Here is a 22,339-nt window from a genome sequence, read left to right as displayed (position 1 = left end):
TGTATATTGCGTAATTGCGCGCGCGACAAGAGAGCAACGGTAAAAGTCGCGTCAGGAATTTCCGAGCACCTCAGCGGCGTGACTAATATCCTACCGTTTCTCTCGCGAAACGAGTTCTCGACATCGTCGTCTCGGCTCGCATTGCGAAGACTTGAACTTACTTGTTCTTGTTTTCCGTAGATGGGGCCGAGACGTCGAGAACTGTGTATTGCCGAATGACACGCGTGTTACATCATTTTGGTGCTTACGTGGTCGCAGAGTGCCGGTGAATGAGGACGCGCGAGGAACGCACACGGGAAAGGCCGACGACGGCCTTGAGGCAGGCTCGAACCGGAAAATATGGTGCACGAGGGCACGGGTCTATGGCACGCGGCGGGATTCAACGCATCGAAGTGGCTGATGATCATAATACATGGATACCGGGTCACCACCCTCGTCCTGTACATCCTGCTCAACGTGCTGGTGCGCACCGGTGAGTATAACCACCTTCCGGGTTTCCCCTTCGGCAGAATAGGTATGTTTTTCCGCGAGTTGTTTGCGCACGCCCCGCGCCACCGTGCCCCGGTCCGCGTCGTCAAAGTCGGAGCGGAGCGGATTCCGGCCCTGCGTAAAGTAGAGCTGCCTCTGCAGCTTCGAGCGCTATTCGTATTGACTGCTTCTTTTTGTTTAATCCACTTGACATTCGCGTATTCCCTCGAAAGTTTGTTCTGCAAATATCACGCTTCTTTTCAGTTTAAATATTGGATTACAATTTTTTCTAGATCAGTGATTACAATGATAATAATGTAAAATAAATTGAAATTAATAGTTAATATTGTATTAACTCGTCATTTGTTAATTTCGCTTAAACTTAAAAACAGAAAGGGTTAGGTTTTTTGTCTATACATATAAAGTTTAATTTTATAAAATATTGTATATATATATATATATAAAATTAAAACTATAACTTTAAACTAACTCTGTTTTTATTATTATTATATCTAAATATAATATTTTATATAATTTTTATATTACTTTACTAAGCAAAGAACTGTATATGATATTTAAATAATTTTAAAGAAACGAACGTTAAAGTTTCAGGATATAATAATAATTGTAATTCTGGATGTTTATATATATATATATATAATCTTTTTATTTCTTTAATTCCCTCAAATACAAATCTTTTTAACTATAATTTTCGTAAAATCGTCACAAATGAAGTTAAATGATGCGTAAATGCGGTTTTTTTTCACTTAGTATAGCCATATATATATATTATATATTTCACAATTTCTGCCTGTCACGTGCAGTCTTAGGGTGATTTGATATTTATAGAGGGTGGCGCCGTTTTTTCTTTTATACGCAGTTATTTTGTTCGTAATGTATAAATATGTGTGTTTGGAAATAAAATATATTTATTTCCATTATCTTATATAACTTTATACAAGATAGTTTTCCATTAATGCAGTTATACATATATAATTGTCATTGATGTACGTGAAAGTCTAAGAAGATTCATATATTATGGTTATAATAGATCTTGATATTATTGATATTAATCTAAACATTTATTTTATATTTATTGATTTTATATTTATAAATAATTGTGGGCCTGTGACCTGTAAGAATTAACGATTTATTCGCATTTAATGAGAGTTTAACGAAATCCCGTTTAAAATTCAAGTATGCCTATCTTGTTTATCTCTCGAATGTTGCAGCAACGACGATAAATCGACGTTGGCACTCCAGGCGCACGCATGATATGACGATATATCATAGTTCGCCACTCAAAGGATTAATGCATTTAAATTACGTCCTAGTATGCGCAGATATACTGCTGCATATCGATACGAGCATTAAAAGTGGAATCTGGCTACATGCGTGCGGTCGTCATATTATGTTTTATGAATTTCTGTATATAACATTTGTAAACAAAACATGATGACATACTTGCCACTCAATCACTTGCAGTAAAATTCAGATATTTGTTTTTATACCAATATCAATCACGCCTCATCGATAACGTTTTACTTCTTCTCCAAACTTTCGCAGCACTGATTCCTTTTTGAAGAAAGATCTCATGCATTATTGATTACAATTATTTATATTTTAAAATCGTTATTATTTATTTAAATTTATTTATAAAAAATATTATACTGTAATAAATATTATGATAAACAAAGTAAAATAAATTTGGCGTTGAAATGTTTATCCAAAATATTTGCAACAAAATTGTCATGAAAAACAAAATCTTGTTTGAATTCTCATGGTATTCCAAAATGCAATGCCAAGAAGATTATAGCAATTTATATGCGAAAAAACACATAAACAGATATATATAAAAATATGAAAAAGATATTCTGAATATTTGCATTGCGTGAAATATGCATTCAAAAATGCAAAATTCCGCGCACGTTTTACTGTTAAACACGCAAAATACAACTGACGCTCATAGTAAAGCGGAGTGGAAAAGTTTTATTTTTTCTAGCTGCGCAATAAATAAGATAAAAGTTCTGCAAAACATTTTTGAAAATCTTCCGCTATATTTTATTTTAAATTTTGTGAATACGTCTCCTTTTATTTCGTGTTATAAGAAACATATTTCGCTTTTGTAAATATCGCCGTATGAAATCTACTGCAGTTTTCGAACGTATACAAGACACATCCAGATGTTATTCCTATGTATCGATGAGTAAAATAATTTGTATGTTGACCCATATTCGTTTCAAATATTATATTTGCTCATTTTTAATATTTAGTTAATTAATTGCGTTTATACACCAAGTTTATATTTTCAACAGCAAGGTAGATCGTATATCTTTACACGAAACAGCAACTTGAGAGCACAATTTATACGATATTCCAACAGCATTTGAACCGATCGAGTTTGTAACAGGTTTAATCATTGGCTGCGGTTTCTATTATATTACAAAAGTGTTTTTATTTTTCCTCTTTGTGCTCTTTGAATAGAGATATTACAACGCAAAATCCGAAATATGAAATTATTTGAAAAACGTCATGTCGCTATTTTGATTACAAGTGACAATAAAGTAGCTCGCAATTGATATTGGCTATTGTTATATCGATAATTGTAGGAGATTAAGGTCTTATGCAGATAAAACGCGGAAACATTTGCTGTGTAAAAAGAAGTAATACAATAGCCAATCAATGTTTTGCTATGCAAAAGTGGTAAATTGACTGGTTACTGCATTGTCCACGTTTACAGATGTTCTAATGTTATAAAAAAAAATCAATCACGATATTATTACATAAATATAGCATTAATCACATGCAGTCTAGATTGCAAAAGACATCTTAATTATGTTATTTAAATTTAAATTTGGAATTAAATGTAAATTTACATTATATAGATATACTAGCTGGTTACCCGGGCTTCGCCCCGGAGGACATATGTAATAAGACACGCAAATAGCTCTCTCTCTCTCTCTCTCTCTCTCTTCTTCTCTTTCTCTTTCTCCTTCTCTCCCTCTCCCTCTCCCTCTCCCTCTCCCTTTCCCTCTCTCTCTCTAAAATGCTATGAATTGAAAAATATTACTTTTTTATTGACTGAAGTTCAATTCTGTCAATTCTGTCGTATACAATTTGAGATTCACTCAATTATTGGTAAAAGTTTACAATAACTTACACAGCTCGGATTACTTTGACCTTGACATATGTTGTCAAGGACATAATACTGAGTAACTTTTCCTTATAACTTAGTCGGCGGTCGCTGCTTATTAAAAAGTTATAAACAAAAAAAGTTTGAAAAATATAGCAGCTATTTTGAGTATTGGAAGGCATAAATGACTAATATATATGTCGAAATAGTTTACGCATACACTTTTCACGCGAATCGAGGTTCACCCACACCCCCCTGCTTTCGAGGGAGGTGCGGTAGCTCCGAAATAGTTCACGCATACACTTTTCACACGAACCGAGGTTCAACTACACCTCCCCCCCCCGCTTTCGGGGGAGGTGCGGTAGCCCCGAAAGAGTTCACACATATATTTTTCACGCGAACCGAGGTTCACCCACACCCCTCCCTGCTTTCGGGGGAGGTGCGGTAGCCCCGAAATAGTTTACGCATGGGTTATAGTTGACGCGCTTTAAACAATTAAATACTGTTAAAGCGCGTCATCTAACCTATGTGGATTAGTGACGCGCTTTAAACAGTTAAATACTTGTAAAGCGCGTCATCTAACCTACGTATTTTCCAAACTTTTTTTGTTAATAACTTTTTAACGAATAATGAGCAACGGCTAAAACCTTCTGAAGGTCACTCGGGGTCATGACCTTGACAACATATATCAAGGTCATTGAAATCGGTGAGGTCGCCAAACATTTTTTTGTTAATAACTTTTTAATAAAAAGCGACCGCCGATTAAGTTATAAGGAAAAGTTACTCAGTATTATGCCCTTGACAACATATGTCAAGGTCAAAGTAATCCGAGCTGTGTAAGTTATTGTAAACTTTTACCGAAAAACTATACAGTTTGTAGCACTTCCCGGGAAATTCTACTCCTGTTTTATATACAATTCTTTAAAATTCAATCAATTATTTCCCGACAAATTCGAAAAACTTCTGATACCGATTCCCTAAAAAATCGGTAACGAAAAATTATGTACTTTATAGCACTCCCCGGGAAATTCTACCCCTACTTTTTATGTGCAATTCTTTGAGATTCGATCATTCGGAACCGGTTTTCAAAAAAATTGGTAACAAAAAATAGTACATTTTATAGCACTCCCCGGGAAATTCTACCCCTACTTCATGTATAAATTTTTGAGATTCAATCAATTATTTCACAAAAAATTGGAAAAATTAAAGAAACCGGTTTCCAAAAAAATCGGTAACAAAAACTGTACATCATGGCGCTCTCCGAAAAATTCTACCCCTACTTCATATACAATTCTTTAAGATTCGGTCAATTAATTCCCAAAAAATTGAAAAAATTTTGGTACCGGCTTCCAAAAAGATCGGTAACGAAAAATTATACACTTTATAGCACTCCCCGGAAAACTCTACCATGTTTGATCTATAATTCTTTGAGATTTGGTCAATTATTTCCCGAAAAATTAGAAAAATTAAAAAAAACCGGTTTCCAGAAAATCGGTAACAAAAAACTATACACATAGTGGCACTCCCCGGAAAATTCTACCCCTATTTCATATATTTTTGGTAAAAATTCAGTTCAGGAGTTTGGGCTGGGCGTTGATGAGTCAGTCAGTCAGTCAGAACATCTTCCTTTATATATATCGATACATTTATAACATGTTTTTCATAAACTACGTTTTATGTGTTAAATAAAATCAAATAGCGTGAAAGATTAATATTATGATAGTAAATATAGAAAATATAATTGTAGATGTTACATATTTGATCTAGCCAAGTTTTTTTGCATTAAGAGTATTTTTAAATATTGATTTGTTTTGTGTTATCACTTATCTTGTTTCATTAAGCCTTTTATTTAAATGTATTTGATTGTTCATATCTTAGAATTTCTTATGAAAATATCGTAAAATATCACATACTTTTCTTAAAAAACTTTAATTTCATAATTATGTATACAGAAACATGTTATAGACTACGTTTACACGGCTGCTTATAATCCGGTTGAATAACTACTCTATATTCTATCTGATGATCCAAAATTTTTCTTCTTTTAATTATAACGATCATTTTAATATAAACCTATTTTGATACTCTAAAACATTGGAATCAATTTTTGATATTTATATACTAAAAAAGTTGTAGTTTAAGTGTTAAAAGAGGCTCATGTCTAAATAATTACTATAATCAAAACAGCAAAATTTTGGATCGGATAGTATACGGTAGTTGTTAAACCGGATTATAAGCCGCCATATAAACGTAGTCATATATTATATTAACTATATAATATTTTTAATATTAGCCAGGGTAATAACAAAATTATATATGGTGTATAAATTTTATTTCAGTTACTGTAACTCTTTAATATCTTGTTACCTTTTTTATGGAAAACAGATTTAAATAATAAAATTGCAATATATGTAATTAATATTTTTATTTAATGTTCTGTTTTTAATATTTTCAAATTTATTTTTGTATATCAAAATACTCCTGCAATATGTTTTGAAAAGTATAAATTTTATGAATCCTTAAAAATGATAACAATTACCATTTTACGATAAAAAAAGATAATTATTAAAACGTTTATTATTAAAACCAATTGATACTTGATCTTTTGCCATGTTAATTAATATAGTTTTCAAATGTTACACATATGTTATAAAGAAATATAGGAAATAATTGATATATTTTAATTATAGCAGATATTCTCGGAATCATTTTTCTGTCACAATTTTCGCAATGACAAATGGACAAGTCACTTTCTTGCTTGCGTCTAAAAATATCGTGCAGCTGGTTATAAGGCGTTTCTTCTTAAAAAATATAGTGTCCATAAATCCACACAAAAGACCAGTCGCGCGACGCGATAACATCGGGAGTGGAAATTAAAAAAGAATAAAATGTAGCTCTGTTGCTCTTTAGAGAATTAAATTTTGATGGAATGTACTCTTTTAAACGACGCCTCGTGCGCCATAAGGTTTTTTACGTAGCTGATTAAAGCTGAACTTTTGAAGTTATATTATTTTCCGGCGAATGCATCCATGATCTTCTGCGGCTGAGATCTCTATTTGATACTCTTTAAGAGAAACAATATCTGTAAAGGAGATTCGGAGAGAGAGCCGCGTGCCGTTTACCGTCAATTCAGTCCTTAGCGGCGGGGCCCTACAGTCAACCTGACAAAGCAACACGATTGCATCTATTCGGATATACGTTCCGCTAGCGATGGCTGCGATCCAATTATCGGCCTGTAAGTTTCAATCATTTCGAGTAGAAAGTATTCACGTCCGACAGTTTCGATCAGAATCTCGATCTGAGGAAAACTTTCAAACGGAAAATTTCCGATTCGATCGTAACTTGGAATATTCGGAAGAGCTCTATCTATAATCACGTCTATCTTTCGCAGAAAATTGAACATGATCAGATAAATGCATAATGGCGCTCTTTCTTTCTCACGTGCGTGTGTGTATAAGAGAAAATAGATTTTATGGAAAAAAAATCTTTAAAATTTGTTGAAAACTATCACTTTCTGTCGCGCGCAATTTTTTGTATAGAAAGATGTATAATAATATAAAGATTCTCTCATATATGATTGATGGTTTTGGAAAGAATAATGATAACGAGTTGTTTTGTGCGTCGTGTATATGTGATGATAAATGCCTGGCATCGCGTTCACCTAGCGCGATTATATTATTTCCCGGATGCTGCAAGTTGATAGTGTCAGTAGGAAAACGTATTTTCCACGAGAAACGTAACGGTGGGAACTACAAATCGTCGCGATATATGGAACTCGAGATATTTGAGATGTCATTGCGCGTAGAGTGAACGGGTGGAAGTGCTTTGTAGCGTCTTTGTAGACGACGCCTTCGTTTAGCGGAAATGGTGTTCAAATCTCCGTTTCTCGAAACAATACGCGTAAAACAGTTTTCAGCGGCGGAGAACGAGAAGTATTTTTGTGACATTTGCACTCAAATTCACATATTGTACATATTCATCGATTGTACTTGAACAGCATCGTAGATCACGATACAGTGAATTCGTTTTATATACTATGCGTGTAATTGTTTTGTCATTTGCATTTGTTTTGTCTTTGAACAATTTCATAATTGTTAGACATCAAAGAGAACATTCCCGTATACTAGTGTATACTAATTAGAAAGTTCTCTCGCAGCATAAATTGTTTAAATAATCCTTTTATCACATATAGTTGTAGTTAGTTGTAATTAAAAATTAATTTCTCATATTTTGCTGTACGATTACAAAAAACAATTTTATTGCAGACCTTTAGCAACTCGTACAAACTGTTAAAAGAATAAAATAATTTCGGACGGAAAAGTTATCATCTAAAAACGTAAGTGCCAAACGTAAGTAGTTCGAGCTCTTGAAAACTTTGTCCGATAACCAACCTCGAAGTAAATGGCAGCTGTATATCTATCATTAAAGACTCTATGCAGTTTTTATCGTTTACGAAAGATGAAACTATCGTGAACGGTACTAAATATTTATTCACAAAATTGCTAGCGAAGAAGTTGTTGAATGATGCCTCGTGAGGTTCTGTAATACCAAATAACTGTTTCATGTAAAATAATTATTGTGGTTTATTAATGATACATGATTTTAATCAGACGAGATTTCACGGCTAGTCACGAGTGTGATCTAATGAACATATGATCCGATAAACATTTACATCCCTTTAAGGAATCTCTATCATAAGAACCTTCTACACGCTTTATCGTTTATTTATGGTTTACGTACACGTAAATTATATCGGATCAGGTCGAATTTAGTGGAGGGTACAGCTATTTTGGGACTTATTGTTAGTTGAAGCAATAATAAATTATCTTAACATCAATATTTAAACGGTACCTCACACTGCAAATCAAAGTGTGTTATTTTAGCTGAAGCTCTACTTATTTCTTGCCGTTTTAAATCACGTCATTTAACACGATTGAACGTATTAACTTTTAATTTAATACGATTAAACGTGTTAAATGACATAATTTAACACATAAAGTAAAAAGAGCTTTAGTCTAATGTGTCATTTTTAGACGTTTATGTATAATATATAAAAATGACACACTTGGATTTGCAGTGCACTTATTTTGAGATGGTTTCAATTTCGGTCGTTTATTTTTAGTTTATTTTGCCGGCGAACGTATAATTATGGTATTCCACAATTTAACCTACATGTCTAATTATTCCTGCGCTTAATAGGCATGTAATTCATTTTAAACTGCTTCTTTTCTCTTTCGTGTGTTACTCTTCTTTCTTATTTAATATTTCCAAATGTAAGTTCAAACTTCCTATAAATTCATGTATTCATTCCAAAAACGATGAAGACGCCTGAGACTTACTTGCATAATCATACATTTCCATATTGCCACTTGTAGTTCCAGTACCGCACAGCGCGCGATCACTTTTTTAATTTCGTTTTTCTTTACTCGATATGACGCGATTAAAGATAAATGAAGAAATACGTATCGCTTACTTCTTCTTGATTAATAGATTTTTTTTTACTAAATAGAAGTGATTTTTACCTGCCATAGATAACAACTTTCTTAGAATAGTAAGTATTTAAAAAAATAGTTAAACTGTTTCAATTACAGCTGATAATTTTTTCGTAACATTATCTTAGTACATTATTATTATACTATCAACTGAACGTTACAAAATAATGCACATATCTACTAATTTTATGCCTATTAAACAGATATAATTTTTAAAAAATTTGAAATATAAAATCAGTAATGCTATTAGCACTAACTAACCAACTGTGAGCGAAATTTTCTTTCAAAAGTGTGATTATTACTAATAAGTAGAAAGTTAAAATGCCACAGTCAGCTGAAAACGATTAATACTCTCTTACTCGATAATACTCTCTTTTCCTCTTGTACTTTATAATTCACCCTACATTGTTAAATTCATAGTGTCAAATTATACTAAATTTGAATTATTTTTAATCATTTCTATATAAATCGCCATTATTCCTATTCAATATATCGTTAATTTAACTAAAACAATATAAATTTAACTAAATCAATGAAGTTAAAATAATACTGTTTTGTGCTAAACTAATAAATTTCGACATACGTGTTAAAAGTAACAAAATGTTATTTAACTCAAGATAATTATTTAAATTTCTTCTTTTAATATTTAACAGTGCATCGACGATTATTATGTTTGAATTATAGATTGATTGTCGCAAACGATATTTAACAATTAATTTCTAGATTATTTTCAGTTTCGGTAGCAAATTTTGCTGGTAGATCACGTGTGAGTTGAGTGCAACAACTAGATACGCATTGTGCGCACATAGGACTACTCCCTGAATAGAGTTTAGAAAGTACTGCTTTAGTTCGAGAGTAACTCCAGTCTGACCAAGTGAACGTAGCGTGGAGAGTGCAGTGTCATTGTTTTCGATCGCGAGACAAAAAGCACTCGATATGTGGACAGCCTCTGGAGTAGTTTAGAGTCTAGACACAAGTGTCAACGTCTAGAGTTATATATTGTACTGTACTTTGCGAGGTTACACAGGAAAAATCATAGTACCATGTGAGAAACAAAGAAAGAAAACAATTCATATGACTTATTGTTAGTACATGTATGTACAATGTATAGGGTGAGGCAATAAAAACTACTTACAAGGAAACCTCGCGAACTCAAAAATTCTGATTTTAATAAAACTTCCCACACATGTAGGGGGATTAAAAAGATGAATTTAGATATTTTTTGTAGCTGACCAAAAACGTTTTTAAGGGGTGGAATCACCCCTCATAAGTAGAGCGGCTTTTTGCTTTTGTCGATATATTTCGAAAAGTATTCGAGATATAAAAAAATGTTTCAAATAAAAGTTTTATGGTAAAAACATCTCTATTTAACCACATTAATAAAATTGTGAAAAAAAATTTTTAAAAAATTATTTTTTAAAAATATTATATTAATGTTGTTGAATAGAGGAGATTTTACCATAAAACTTTTATTTGAAACATTTTTTGATATCTCGGATACTTTTCGAAATATATCGAGAAAAGCAAAAAGCCGCACTACATACGAGGAGTGGTTTCACCCCTTAAAACCGTTTTTGGGCAGCTACAAAAAATATCTAAGTTCATCTTTTTACTCCCCCTACATGTGTGGGAAGTTTTATTAAAATCAGAATTTTCGAGTTATCGAGGTTTCCTTGTTAGTCAATTTCTTTTCGTAAAATTTGACAATTTGTACGAAATATGGCGAAATGTTTATTTTGTTTTTAAGGGAAATGTATAATTTTGATAAATTCAATCGTGCTGCTTCATCTCCTTGATTAGGACGATCAATTATGCAACTTATAATATTACATACTTTTTTGAAAAGCAACTATGTATCGTTATCTTGACACCAATTGATTCATTTCATTATTCTGTACATAAAAGTATTAAGGTACGAGTATCAAAAAATTAATAGTTTACAAGATATTTTTTAATTTATGTCAAAATATATCAAAATAAAGTGTAAAATATTTCGTAAATTTTTGATTTGTTGATAATTCTACTTCAATATTTTTATGCGCTGAATAGAAGAATCATATTACATAAAAAAATTATAATTTTATTTAAAAAAATGGCGATGACCTTCGTGTGGCCTTGTTCTCGAGATATTCCAATGTTTTGTTTTAAGTACTTCATCTTGTATATATCGTTAGACGAAGTTTAGATATAAATCACTACGTAATCCTGGGAGTATTATTATGTTTGTTGCAAACATTGTATCAATCTCCCGCAGAGATGCATTCCGCTCTCACGTGCAAAAACGAGAGCGAGAGGCGCGAAAAGCTTAATGGATCGATCACCGCCCGTCACGAATGTATAATAGAACCGTGGCGCGCGCGAGAGAGGTGGCGAGGAGTTGCGAATTACTTTATCGAGAGAAAGATAAAAAGTCGGGGGAGACGTGAAAGATTAATCGGCGCACCGGCGCGCGACACGCTCCTTCATCAAGCAAGGTGTGTATTCATCTTCGAAAACTGTTGCGAGTCGGCACGCTCGTCCCTGCGCGCGCGCCCCTGTATTTGCGATTCAAATGAGCGGTGGGACGTGTCGATAGAAGTCCTTAAGTGTATAAACGACGGCGGGGAGGGCTCGGTTGAGGCGATGCGCCGGCGATAAAGCGACGGTCGACCGCAAATTACGGAAGACGGAGACGTTTCGCGTCGCGGCGCTGCGCCGCGCCGGTCGTGCTCGCTGATAATCGGGGGTGTCAATAAAGTAGCGGCTTTACCAACAATTAATTACGGATATTGATGTATCGGGTGCGTTACTGCCGTTACTGCCGTCGAGCTGTCGTTAAATTAGGACGCGGAATGGGGTGGAACGCCGAGAAGGGGGTGTTCATGCAAACGTGGAGCAGGATGGCTGCGTAGACGTTCCTTCTTTAAGGAAACTTTTCTTTCTGCGTCAGCTCTTTTTCCATTAAATTGATTGCAATGTTTGCTGCCTCGCTGACTGACTGTTATTGGAGCTACATCGTTCTATGTCATTGCATGTCTTCGGCAAATTATTTTTTGTCTCAAGTTTCTTATACTCGACATTATCTTCCAGGAAAGATTGCAAGCAATAGTACCAATCTTTTTACGTATAAGATCAGAAGCATACAGTATTGCATCGCTTATGGAAAAAGAAGTCGTTATTTTAATGAAGAAAGCAGAGTTGGGAAAGTTACTTTTTTAAAGTAACTAGCTATCGTTACTCGTTACAGATTTAATTGACGTTGAATAATCATTATTTAATCTTTATTCATTATAAAGTAACGACTTCCCTTTCCATAAGCGATACAATACTTTTGATCTCGGTACTATTATATATAATATATATATATATATATATCTTGTTTGCAAATAAAGCGTTTTTCTAAGAGAAAATATAACAAAATCGTTCGCGTTAAACGTTAACTATTAACCACATTTATACATTTCCCACATATTTAAGCTCTATTAATTTATGTGAAAAGTTAATAACTATTGTGGCAGTTATGATCTTGTTTGTAAATTACAGATAGGTGCTAGGTGTGTACGTGGAATTAATTCGTAAAATTACTTGCCGAATAAATCCCACGGAAAACCCCCGGCTGCAAAAAGCGCCGCTGAATGATTAATCCGGTCGCACGCTTGGAAAGCCGGAATATCTTATTAATGTGCATCAGAAGGCGTACAAGATCCCCGACAGCAAGAAAGTGGATTTAAATTGCCCGGTTGCCGTTTAAGAATTAACACTCGGAGAGTCATTAAAGTCGGAATTCGCGCCGCTCGTTCGCGAAATTATTCTCATCGGTGTCTCCTCCCCCCTCCTCCCACCTTAATACGATGTAAATTGTCGTAATACTTGCTTTACGTGCTTCTCGCTTTTACGCGCCGCGATGCAAATAAGACAGCTCTGTGCGCACGTACGAGAGTAAAAGTCCCCTCCGTGTCTGCCGCGAGAATTACGTGTTGCCGTTCAACACACGCGGGCGTATATTCGCGAGTTACTTCACGCTCCGACACTCGCTAAGAAATTGCGCCGGATCCGGCTGTGACAACGATACTCACTGTGCTGTGGCGTAATGAAGCGCGGATTGCGTTTTCGATACGCCGTGCGGCGAAATTTCGCGCCGGGAGGAATACGGCGCGGCGGCGGCGCGCCAGGTGTGTTACTTCCGTTTATCTTGCACACTGATTTGTTTCCGCAGCGGCTTAAGCGCTCTGTTCCCCGCGCGCCGCTCTCCTCGAGGGAAATTTCGCCACTCTAAAAAGCTTACCGTAAGCCCGACCTCGAAGAGTTTTAACGGGGACGGAGCTCCTCGAGCTGTTTAAGGTAGTACGTGGCGCGCGCGCTGCAGTAGCCGATCGGTGGCTCAGAATCCAACTCACTTCCCTCCTCTCTTGAGAGGGGATAGGAGAGAATCGGAATTTTGAAGGGACTGCGCTTACTTCGTTAAAGTTACGCCCGCGGCGGACTTCCTGGGATCTCCTTCGTTTAGAGACTTTCTCTAGTGATTGGTGAGAACGTTAGATTCGGGGCGGCTTATCCGGGATGATTTGAAGTAATTGGCGGAAGCGGTGAACTTGTAACTTTTAGAGAGAATGTCAGATAAACCCGAAAGATTTCACATTTCTAATTGAGGAGGGTAATTTGACGTTCAATAATTTGCGATTAAAGAAATAAATGTGTGTGTTCAAGGTGTTAAGGGGGTGTACCTATAATAATATTTTTGGAATATATTAAATTGTATTCGCATATTATGTTTTGCGTTTGCGTACACGCATTTAATCTCTCTTTTTTTATACTGTATTTTAGTGCGACTTTGTAAATTTCTTTCTAAATCCTTTAAGCACGATGAGTTAAATGATGTAACAAAATTGCCTTTTATTCTTTTAAATTTTAAAATAATTTCAAAAATAATTTCACGTCTCGCGCGCGAGTCGCATATGCGGGCACGGCCGTGGAATTAAGTAGCCCGCGAAACAAAAAAAAACTCTAGCTTTGGAACGAGACTTTTATATAATTACTTTAAAATTAATGCAAATACTTCGACTGTAAAATCTGAAATATACGTAACTGCGCGCGAACCGCGGGATTCGCAAATGCGATATTAAGCGAAAACTTTTTCTCGAAGTCCGAGTTGCAGTTGCCTTGCGCGCTGGTCGTAACGAATATAAACGTTTTCGCCGGAAAGAAAGGGTGGGGGGAGGCCCGAGGCAGGGGGTGATAAAATTTTATTTTTATCTGGGTTATAAATTAAAATTGTTCATTTCCCCGCTATAATTTCCCGAGCTTCTCGCACTGTGCATTAAATTTTACGTCATGCGCGCTTGTGACACGCATTGTTTAACCTGGTTAAACATGAACATTTGCGCTGCCCATTGTAAACAAGACTGGGAAATATCTCCCTCGAAATATATTAAATCTGGAATTGGAATTTTTTTTGCATTTTAAAACCTGTTGTTGAACGAAGAGTCGAGTGAAGTGTTTGAACGTTCGGGCGGGGATCAGATCAATTAATTGGACGATCGCGCGCATTAACGTCCTCTAAAACAATGGCCCGTTAAATGAGATGCTATAACATCGCTAAACCGAATGTCCCGGGGCTCTACGCGATGCGTGGCCTCCCCCCGTAAGCCTCCAGCGAGATTTTGAAACGCATTTTGCGTAGCTAAAAAGCGAATTAATCTCTATAACTGTAACCGATCCTCGTTTGGCCGTCGGCTAAAATACTAAATTTAACGCGATTTATTCGTATTCGCGGACACGCCGCGGACCTCGCAGACCTCGCGGCGGCGCGGGCGAGTGTCGTAATTTCGCGACGCTAAATAAGCACTGTCGCGGCAAAAGAAAGTCAGACTAAGTACGTCGTGCACACACGGGGACCCTCCACCCGCTAAATATACTTGCGAGAACGCGGGCGAGAAGGGACCGAGACATGTTCCGTACTCCACTTATATCTGAGACCATCTGCGCGCGTCCGCTCCGGTGGGAGAGGATCTCTCATCCTTTTGCTCGTCTCTCTGAATTCCTCTGCACCTCCACACAAATCATCCACGCAGAAATAGCGTATTTAGGTGAAACAGATTAGTGCGTGCGATGTGTCAAATAAATTTAGCGATTTACAGGGGGGCGATCTCCATGGAGACGCGGGTAAAGAGAGACGGCAAATATGTGTCAGGATGAAAAAGATATGTATAAATATACGGAACGCGTGTAAATAGTGTAAATATAGACGTGTATATTGGTGACATTGCGCCGTGTTCGTTAAATGCACTGTAAAATTGAGCTCCTGAGGCGTGCACCCTCGGAAAACCGCCGCCTCGACCCCGTTGCAAAAATATCGACAGCATTTTTCACTTCCGATCTATTTTTTATGTGGAATAATGTGCCGCATCGGATAACAAATTTGCGGTGACATTCTAAATTGTCAGATTGAGAAAGTGTCATGTTGGCTTTAGGTAGGCTTTAGGTACTGTGTTCTACGATAGTTATTTATAATCTTTGATAGGTAACGTCAGATAGGGTCTGTTAGACCCCAACGGGTCGGACCCCATAAGGTGGGGTCTGGGTGACCTAATTGTTATTTAAATTCTAAGAAATAAGAAATATTATTAATTTGACTCATTTTTCTATTAATATATGAATTATTTAATAGATTTAAAGTATATAAAGTTATATTCTCCAATAAAATTGATTGTAATATTTTTTGTCGATAATTATTTTGTGGGTGCCACAAACCCCACCTGACCCGCCGTATACAACTTTTACTCACTGTACAACTTTATTTGTCGAAGGTTAATATTGTTAATATTAACGCGTCAAGATCACTACCGTGCTATACCGATTCCGCAACTAGGAGATAGCCAACTAAAAACTCGTGAAAATAATCAAATTAACATTTGTGAAAATTTCACGCTCTTTTCACGCTTGGAATACTGGTTTTTACCGAGCGCCGCGGGGGATGTGTTAATCGTATTACTATTAGCGGCTAAAAGAAACAACTGGATAAACAAAAAGGGTCATAATGCCCTAATGCGGTTTCTGTATCGAGATAGAAATCCAATAAGTTATTTTTCAATTTGGAGACACTTTGCGGTCTTTATAGAGCACAGTATGCCAACTTCTCGGTAAAAATCATCGCTGTTCCACACGGTGCGGTTACGACGGCGGCCAGCGGTTGCAGACGCAGCTTTCCGCAATCAATTCAGTTCAGTATCGTTCAGGGTAAACATATCCGTCTTAATTTCAGTACAAATACATCTACAATTGTCTCGCGCCAAAAGCGCCGCAGGATACTTGCAAGTAGATTAGTTTCTTAAGAGTAGAATCGATTGGTACTCACCGATGGGTTATTACGGGAATGAAACTGGGAATAACGTTTCGTTTGTGTTTTCTTTTTTTTTTAAATAATTGCGATGTTTTTAAATATTTGCAGTTTAGTGGCAGTTGAGTGAACTTGGTATAGCTCAGTTTTCCATATTGACAGGGAAACACAGTTTTTTAAATAGAAAACTATATTCTTTAGGTCGGCTATTCAGAATTACAAAAGCTTTCATTGGCGAAAAGTATGCGCGCATCTCGGAAATTTCGACCAGATTGTATCCAAAACAGAAAATAATGGAATATTGAATGTTTCTTGCGTGTTATTTTGCAATCCAATATGGCACCTTCAATTATCATTTGCAAATTGACGTGCAAAAAATCATAATACCTAAATTGTTTTTCCCATTTTTGCCTCAATTATGATCGATTTCCGACGATACAACTGCACACGTGCTTTTATGAAGTAAAAGCTTTCACATTTTTGTGTGATATTGCGACGATAATTCTAATGAAATTTTAGTACTATCCGATTGAGCAGACAAGTTTCAGGTTTCCTTAATTCGAAAAAGTTTAAATTTAAATGTAGAATTTATATATATTTTAAAAGGTATCAAATTTTGAATATTTATGGGAAGAATTATAATGCATTTATAAAATAATTGTACAATTAGAAAGTTGTTAATGTTCGCGAACAAAATATATCAACCGTCATTATTAAAATACTTTGAAATGTGCGCTTTCCATAAATAGATAAAAGCATTCATATTGTTTTTAAAATTATTTAGGATAATAAATTATACAAAAAATAAGAAACACTTACTTTAATAATGCAAAAATATGTTTTTTTTTCTAGTTGGAATATATATCTTTCTATTCCTAGTAGGGTAGGGCGGGGTCAAAAGTAACGCGGGGCGAAAGTAACAACCCAAATATCTATAGTTATAGGCATAGATGCGCATGCGTTTGTTGGTTAACGGATAAAGCTGAACAAGCTATAACTATAAGCTATTATCTATAAGCTATAGCTATATCTATATAGCTAAAACTAACTATAGATATTTGAGTTGTTACTTTCGTCTTGCGTTACTTTTGATAGATCATTATCATAATACTAATTAGTCATTTTTAAAGTTTTTGTATTATACTTTCCAACGTGAATAAAATTATTATTATTTTTTTAGTTAATATGTTTATAAGAACTTTATGTAAGAGAAAATAATGTTATCTCGCCCCGAGGTCTACTCGAGGTGAGTTATTTTTATTTTCTTATAAAATATACAAGGCAATTGCGACGTGTCCGGCATTTTGCTGTTTGGATGGCCGCGTTTGTATTTTCTGCCGCACGTTGCAAAAGTGACCGCATATCAAAACATCCATGCATAATGTATCTAATTATGAGACAAATTTGAGTGACCGCAATGAAATTGTGAACGCGGGCGAGCGAGGTAAAACGAATGTTCGAGACGACTCCAGTATTTTAGCTTGGCTTAACCAACGCCAAGGGGAAAGTTCGTAGCTAGAAATTAGTGCGAAAGATGCACGTTACGGGAATTCAAGGAAATTACAGTTGCTTAACCGCATAAATTTCTAAAGTCCCGGGGTGCACGCGAGTAATAAATCATAATTAACGAAATTTTGCTGCAAAGAAAAATTTTTACTCGTGCAACCCAGGAAAAACTCGTAGAGAGTCCGATCTCGTTCCTCGTGTACCGAGCGTGTACCTATTCGTCAAGCTTTAGATCTCAAAGTGGCTGAAAACAAAACATTATTTATTTACATGTTTGGTGCATAAAATGCTATAGTCCTCTAACAGCATTAATATCCTGTATATTTATAGAATATACTAAGCATGTATTTAATATACTGATAATATCCTCATATCTTATACTTTATGATATCCTCTAAACATTCTTAGAATATACATTTGCTGTTAGAGGTACATATCACAAAATATCATGGAATATATATATATATATATATATATATATATATATATATATATATATAAAACAAATCTAGCCTTATACATTTTCTTATACTTTATTAATATATTGCATTCATATAATGAAAAAGTGAAGACTAGAATATGTAGTTTCTGCGATGGAATAAAATTGTTAATAATAATGTCACGGGATTAAACTGCGCCATTGACAGAAATATTATACGGTAAAAAGGAAGGGAGAGAGGGCACTATGTTTGTTGTTTGCAAAAATAAGTCCATCGTCATTTAGCGGCGTGATTACATAATTCATGAGAATGACCGTAGTTTGCGAAACTGACATCAAACTTTTCCAGATACGTCTAATTCCGCGCGGCGCAAGGGCGTCACGTTATTCCGGCGCGCGGTTGTGTGTCACTCGAGGCTAACGCACCGCGTACTCGCGAAGTGGAACGTGCGGAGCTTAACATCGCAATTTAACGTGCCGCGTGTTTCGCGGCGAAGTGCATAGCAATCCTCGTGGCCGCGGTACTTTTAACGAAGTCAGCGAGTAATTAATCGAAAAACGCGGTGTAATTACGGTTACGTCAAGAGACGCAATCGTTGAAATTGCGTTTACAGAGAAGTATAACTCTAACTGTTTTATCGCGCGCGCTGTGCTGTTGTGCTGTTGATCAGACTGACAACTCCAACCAGATAAATAAATTGAATTAATGAATATACACGTAGAAGAAATTGTAGTCTGAAATTTATTTTGCGCAATATTTAGATAACGGGTTACGCTTTACGGGTTACGAGAGTTTCCTTCGATTTTCTTTTCACAAATACATATTAATTCTTTTTTGTTCTCACCGAATTATATTGCATAAACAAAATGCAATAAAACAAATTAAATTATCTATACATTTCATGAAAGTTATTTTTTATGTGATACTTGAAGGCATATTTTATATAAACTGATAAAATATGAAAGAGAGGGAGGGAGAGGAAGAGCTGCGAGGTAAAAGTTAAGGCGATAAAAAAATACCCTCATGCTAACTCGAAACACAGAGAATTTGGATCGCATAGCTTCTAAATTGACTATATGAAGTTGCACGAGTTCGCGTTCCCATGTACGCGGAAAAAAGTTGGCCGTAACTTCTGCTGAAAAGTTAGCTTAAACGGCAATGGTCTTTAAACAGTTAAATGTTTAAAGTACGATATAGATTTAACGGTTTTTACTTGTTACGATGTCACGGAATTTAATAATCATGACGATATGATTGTGAAATTATTCGATACTATTTGTTTGTTTCTTTGCTATAGGTATACATCTGATAATAGTGTGAATAATTAAAATTTTATTGTGGACAACAAAATTGACAATTGCTATAAAACATTTGATTTTTAATCTGAAGATTTTTAATCTTGATTTTTAATTTTTTATTTTAATCGTATTTATTTTAAAATTCTTATTTTTTGTTTATACACACTTATTCCAGTTTTCACTGCCGGAACCAACGTAAAAGTATTAAAACCGTTCCGATTTTTTTTAAATTGTCATCGTGTCTTCACGAATTAAAAAAAATTACAGAGAGCTAGATTAGAGACACGGAAGACGATTAAGGATCGATTGTCAATGGATTTCATCCAATACTCTTTCTCTGCAATTGATGCATGTGCTTCGACGTTCCACTTCGACCGAATAGCACAATGCGTTCACACTAACAAAAATATGGATTACAAATCAATAACAGGCAAAGATATAAACTTGCTACGTATACGCACTCTGCCAGTATTGTCAATAAAAGAAATAAAAATTGTGTATTTTTATCAACTTTTGATCCATACAGAGTAGATCGAAATACGTGAAACAACCGAGGAGGGTGTGATTCTATAGTTGAAAATATTGTTTTTGCATAAGACCTCGTTTTTGAAAAAAAAAAGAACCTTGACAGTTAATCGAGTACACGTGCGCTTGACTGATATTTGACGTAATAATTTGCTTACTATCAAAAGTTACTTATATTACTATCGATATTATCTACCGATTTCTGTCGAGCAAGCGATATGATAAAATATACTAGTAACAGAGTACACGGACGTGCACCTTGTGTTGGGAGCATATAATGGAAACGCATTTGCTGCGGTAAATTATTATCGTGAGCGATATTCCGATCTCGTTGACAGCCGGACAGGCGAGTTCAACAATATCTCAACTAAATAATAAATAAATATAATGTTAATTGATGCAAGAAATAAAATTATTTTTTTCCTTGTCTCACATAAATTTACTTGTCTATTTTATGAGTTAACTGATTGAATTAGTTGGTCCTGATTATAAACAAATCATACAGAAAGTAAAACGTCAAAATCCTTTTTTTCTGAAAAGGAGGCCTTATTCGAAAAAATGTATTCTATTATTTTGACTTATTTTGTGTTGCAGAATCAGTTACTTGTTGTACCGGTTGTATCATATATATATATAGGTCGATATATATATATATCGACCTACTTCGTATATTACCTATACCATTATTAAATTTTCGTAAATATAAATTGTAGTAGTTTAGAGTAAACATGGGTTAAAAATTAGACATGTATATTATACATACTGATAATACGTAACAATTGCTAGGAAGTTTAAATAATGCTTTGTGAATATAATACCTACGCGAGAGAAGGTTGCTTGTTTGCGGTAAATAGAGCCAACTAATCAAGATTATTAACATAATTTGTCAAAAGATGGCTAAAAGCCTCTTTTTTTTATACACGCGCAAAACTTGTCACAGTTCTGCAGCTGACATGAACTTTGAAAAGAATCTTGGGAACTCAAACGCTTTCAAAGGTAATCGTCTGTTACATTTTTTTCACGAACTTAAACGAATAAGGCCACACTTTTTGGCCCCGTCTAAAAAAAAAGTATATTGTATAAGCTTTTAATCGATAAACAATAAGCCACGCAGATTTGTGATCGTTTATAGCTTACAGTTTCGTCAACCGTTTATCCGGCATTGTTTTATTAAAAATACGCGGCACGTAACTTTTCGAAAATAATGAAACTTTCCCGATGGCCTTAAACTTTTACTATTTGTTTTGGTGGGTCTCTCGGGATCTCTTTTATCCCCGTGTATCTTGCGGCAATGTGATGCTTGAGATTTAAAGTTGAACGTGAAGGGAAAACGAACAAAAAAAAGAATGGAAGCTAGAATGGAAAAGAAATAAGCAAAGGAGAAGCGATATTTTAAGTGATGCGACGAAATAATAAGCTCGTCTTTCTGTTGTTTGCCACTTATCGGAATATAGGTCAACTTTATTGCGACATCGTTATATCGAAGACGCATTCGCTTGCCATTGCTTACCGCGGGTCGAGATTCGCTCGCGGATTTTTTTTTATTCCCTCGCAAAGTGGGAGATCGCGCAGCGGTTTAATAACCCAGCACGTAACTGAAAGTAACGATCTCTCCTTATAAAAAGTTACTGCGAGAGGGATAATGTGCCCCATGGGTACAACGCGGCGGATGGAATTAAACCCTCCCGCCGATCGCCAATTGAAATCACCGTTAAAATTGTTCGCCAGATAAGCGTAACGTGTCCTCCCAGTTCGCGCTACAACATTGAAAATTAAATGACATGATGCTGCGCCTGTTCATTAATTAATCTTACGTTATTAGCCTGAGAACGGGCACCTGGGGTGATTTTTACACCCCAGTGTCAAAAAAGTGAAGCTTACGTCACAGTAATTTTTTTTTATCGATCGAGAATCCATACCTATTTTTTTCATTCGAAAGTTCCAAAACCTAACCTAATACCTATAACCTCGTATAATAGAAAAAATTTAGGATCTATACATTTACATAGTACAGACTTATTAAAACTTGCTGGAGTGTAAAAATCACCCCCAGATGACTGTTTACGTTACAAAAATTAATAAAGTATGATAAGAGTTTTATGTTATAAATTCAAAATAATAATATGAGCTTAAATAAGGTTATGAGTATATATATAGAGGAA

At 35.2% G+C, this 22,339-nt stretch overlaps 1 protein-coding gene across 1 annotated transcript in view; it reads left to right on the top strand.

Moving 5' to 3' along the window:
- LOC112468015 (lachesin-like) overlaps nucleotides 1-22,339 on the top strand; it is a 152,081-nt gene that overhangs the window by 58,430 nt on the left and 71,312 nt on the right. Inside the window, exon 2 of the mRNA XM_025037005.1 lies at nucleotides 259-472. Within this exon, the coding sequence (XP_024892773.1) occupies nucleotides 340-472 (133 nt within the window). The 5' untranslated portion in view covers nucleotides 259-339. The remainder of the gene's footprint in view (nucleotides 1-258; nucleotides 473-22,339) is intronic.

The sequence above is a fragment of the Temnothorax curvispinosus genome, unplaced genomic scaffold (assembly GCF_003070985.1).
Source record: "Temnothorax curvispinosus isolate PA1 unplaced genomic scaffold, ASM307098v1 QBEX01017991.1, whole genome shotgun sequence".
NCBI lineage: Eukaryota > Metazoa > Arthropoda > Insecta > Hymenoptera > Formicidae > Temnothorax > Temnothorax curvispinosus.
Note: the sequence above shows the minus strand (reverse complement) of the source record. Positions and strands in the feature narration are given on the sequence as shown.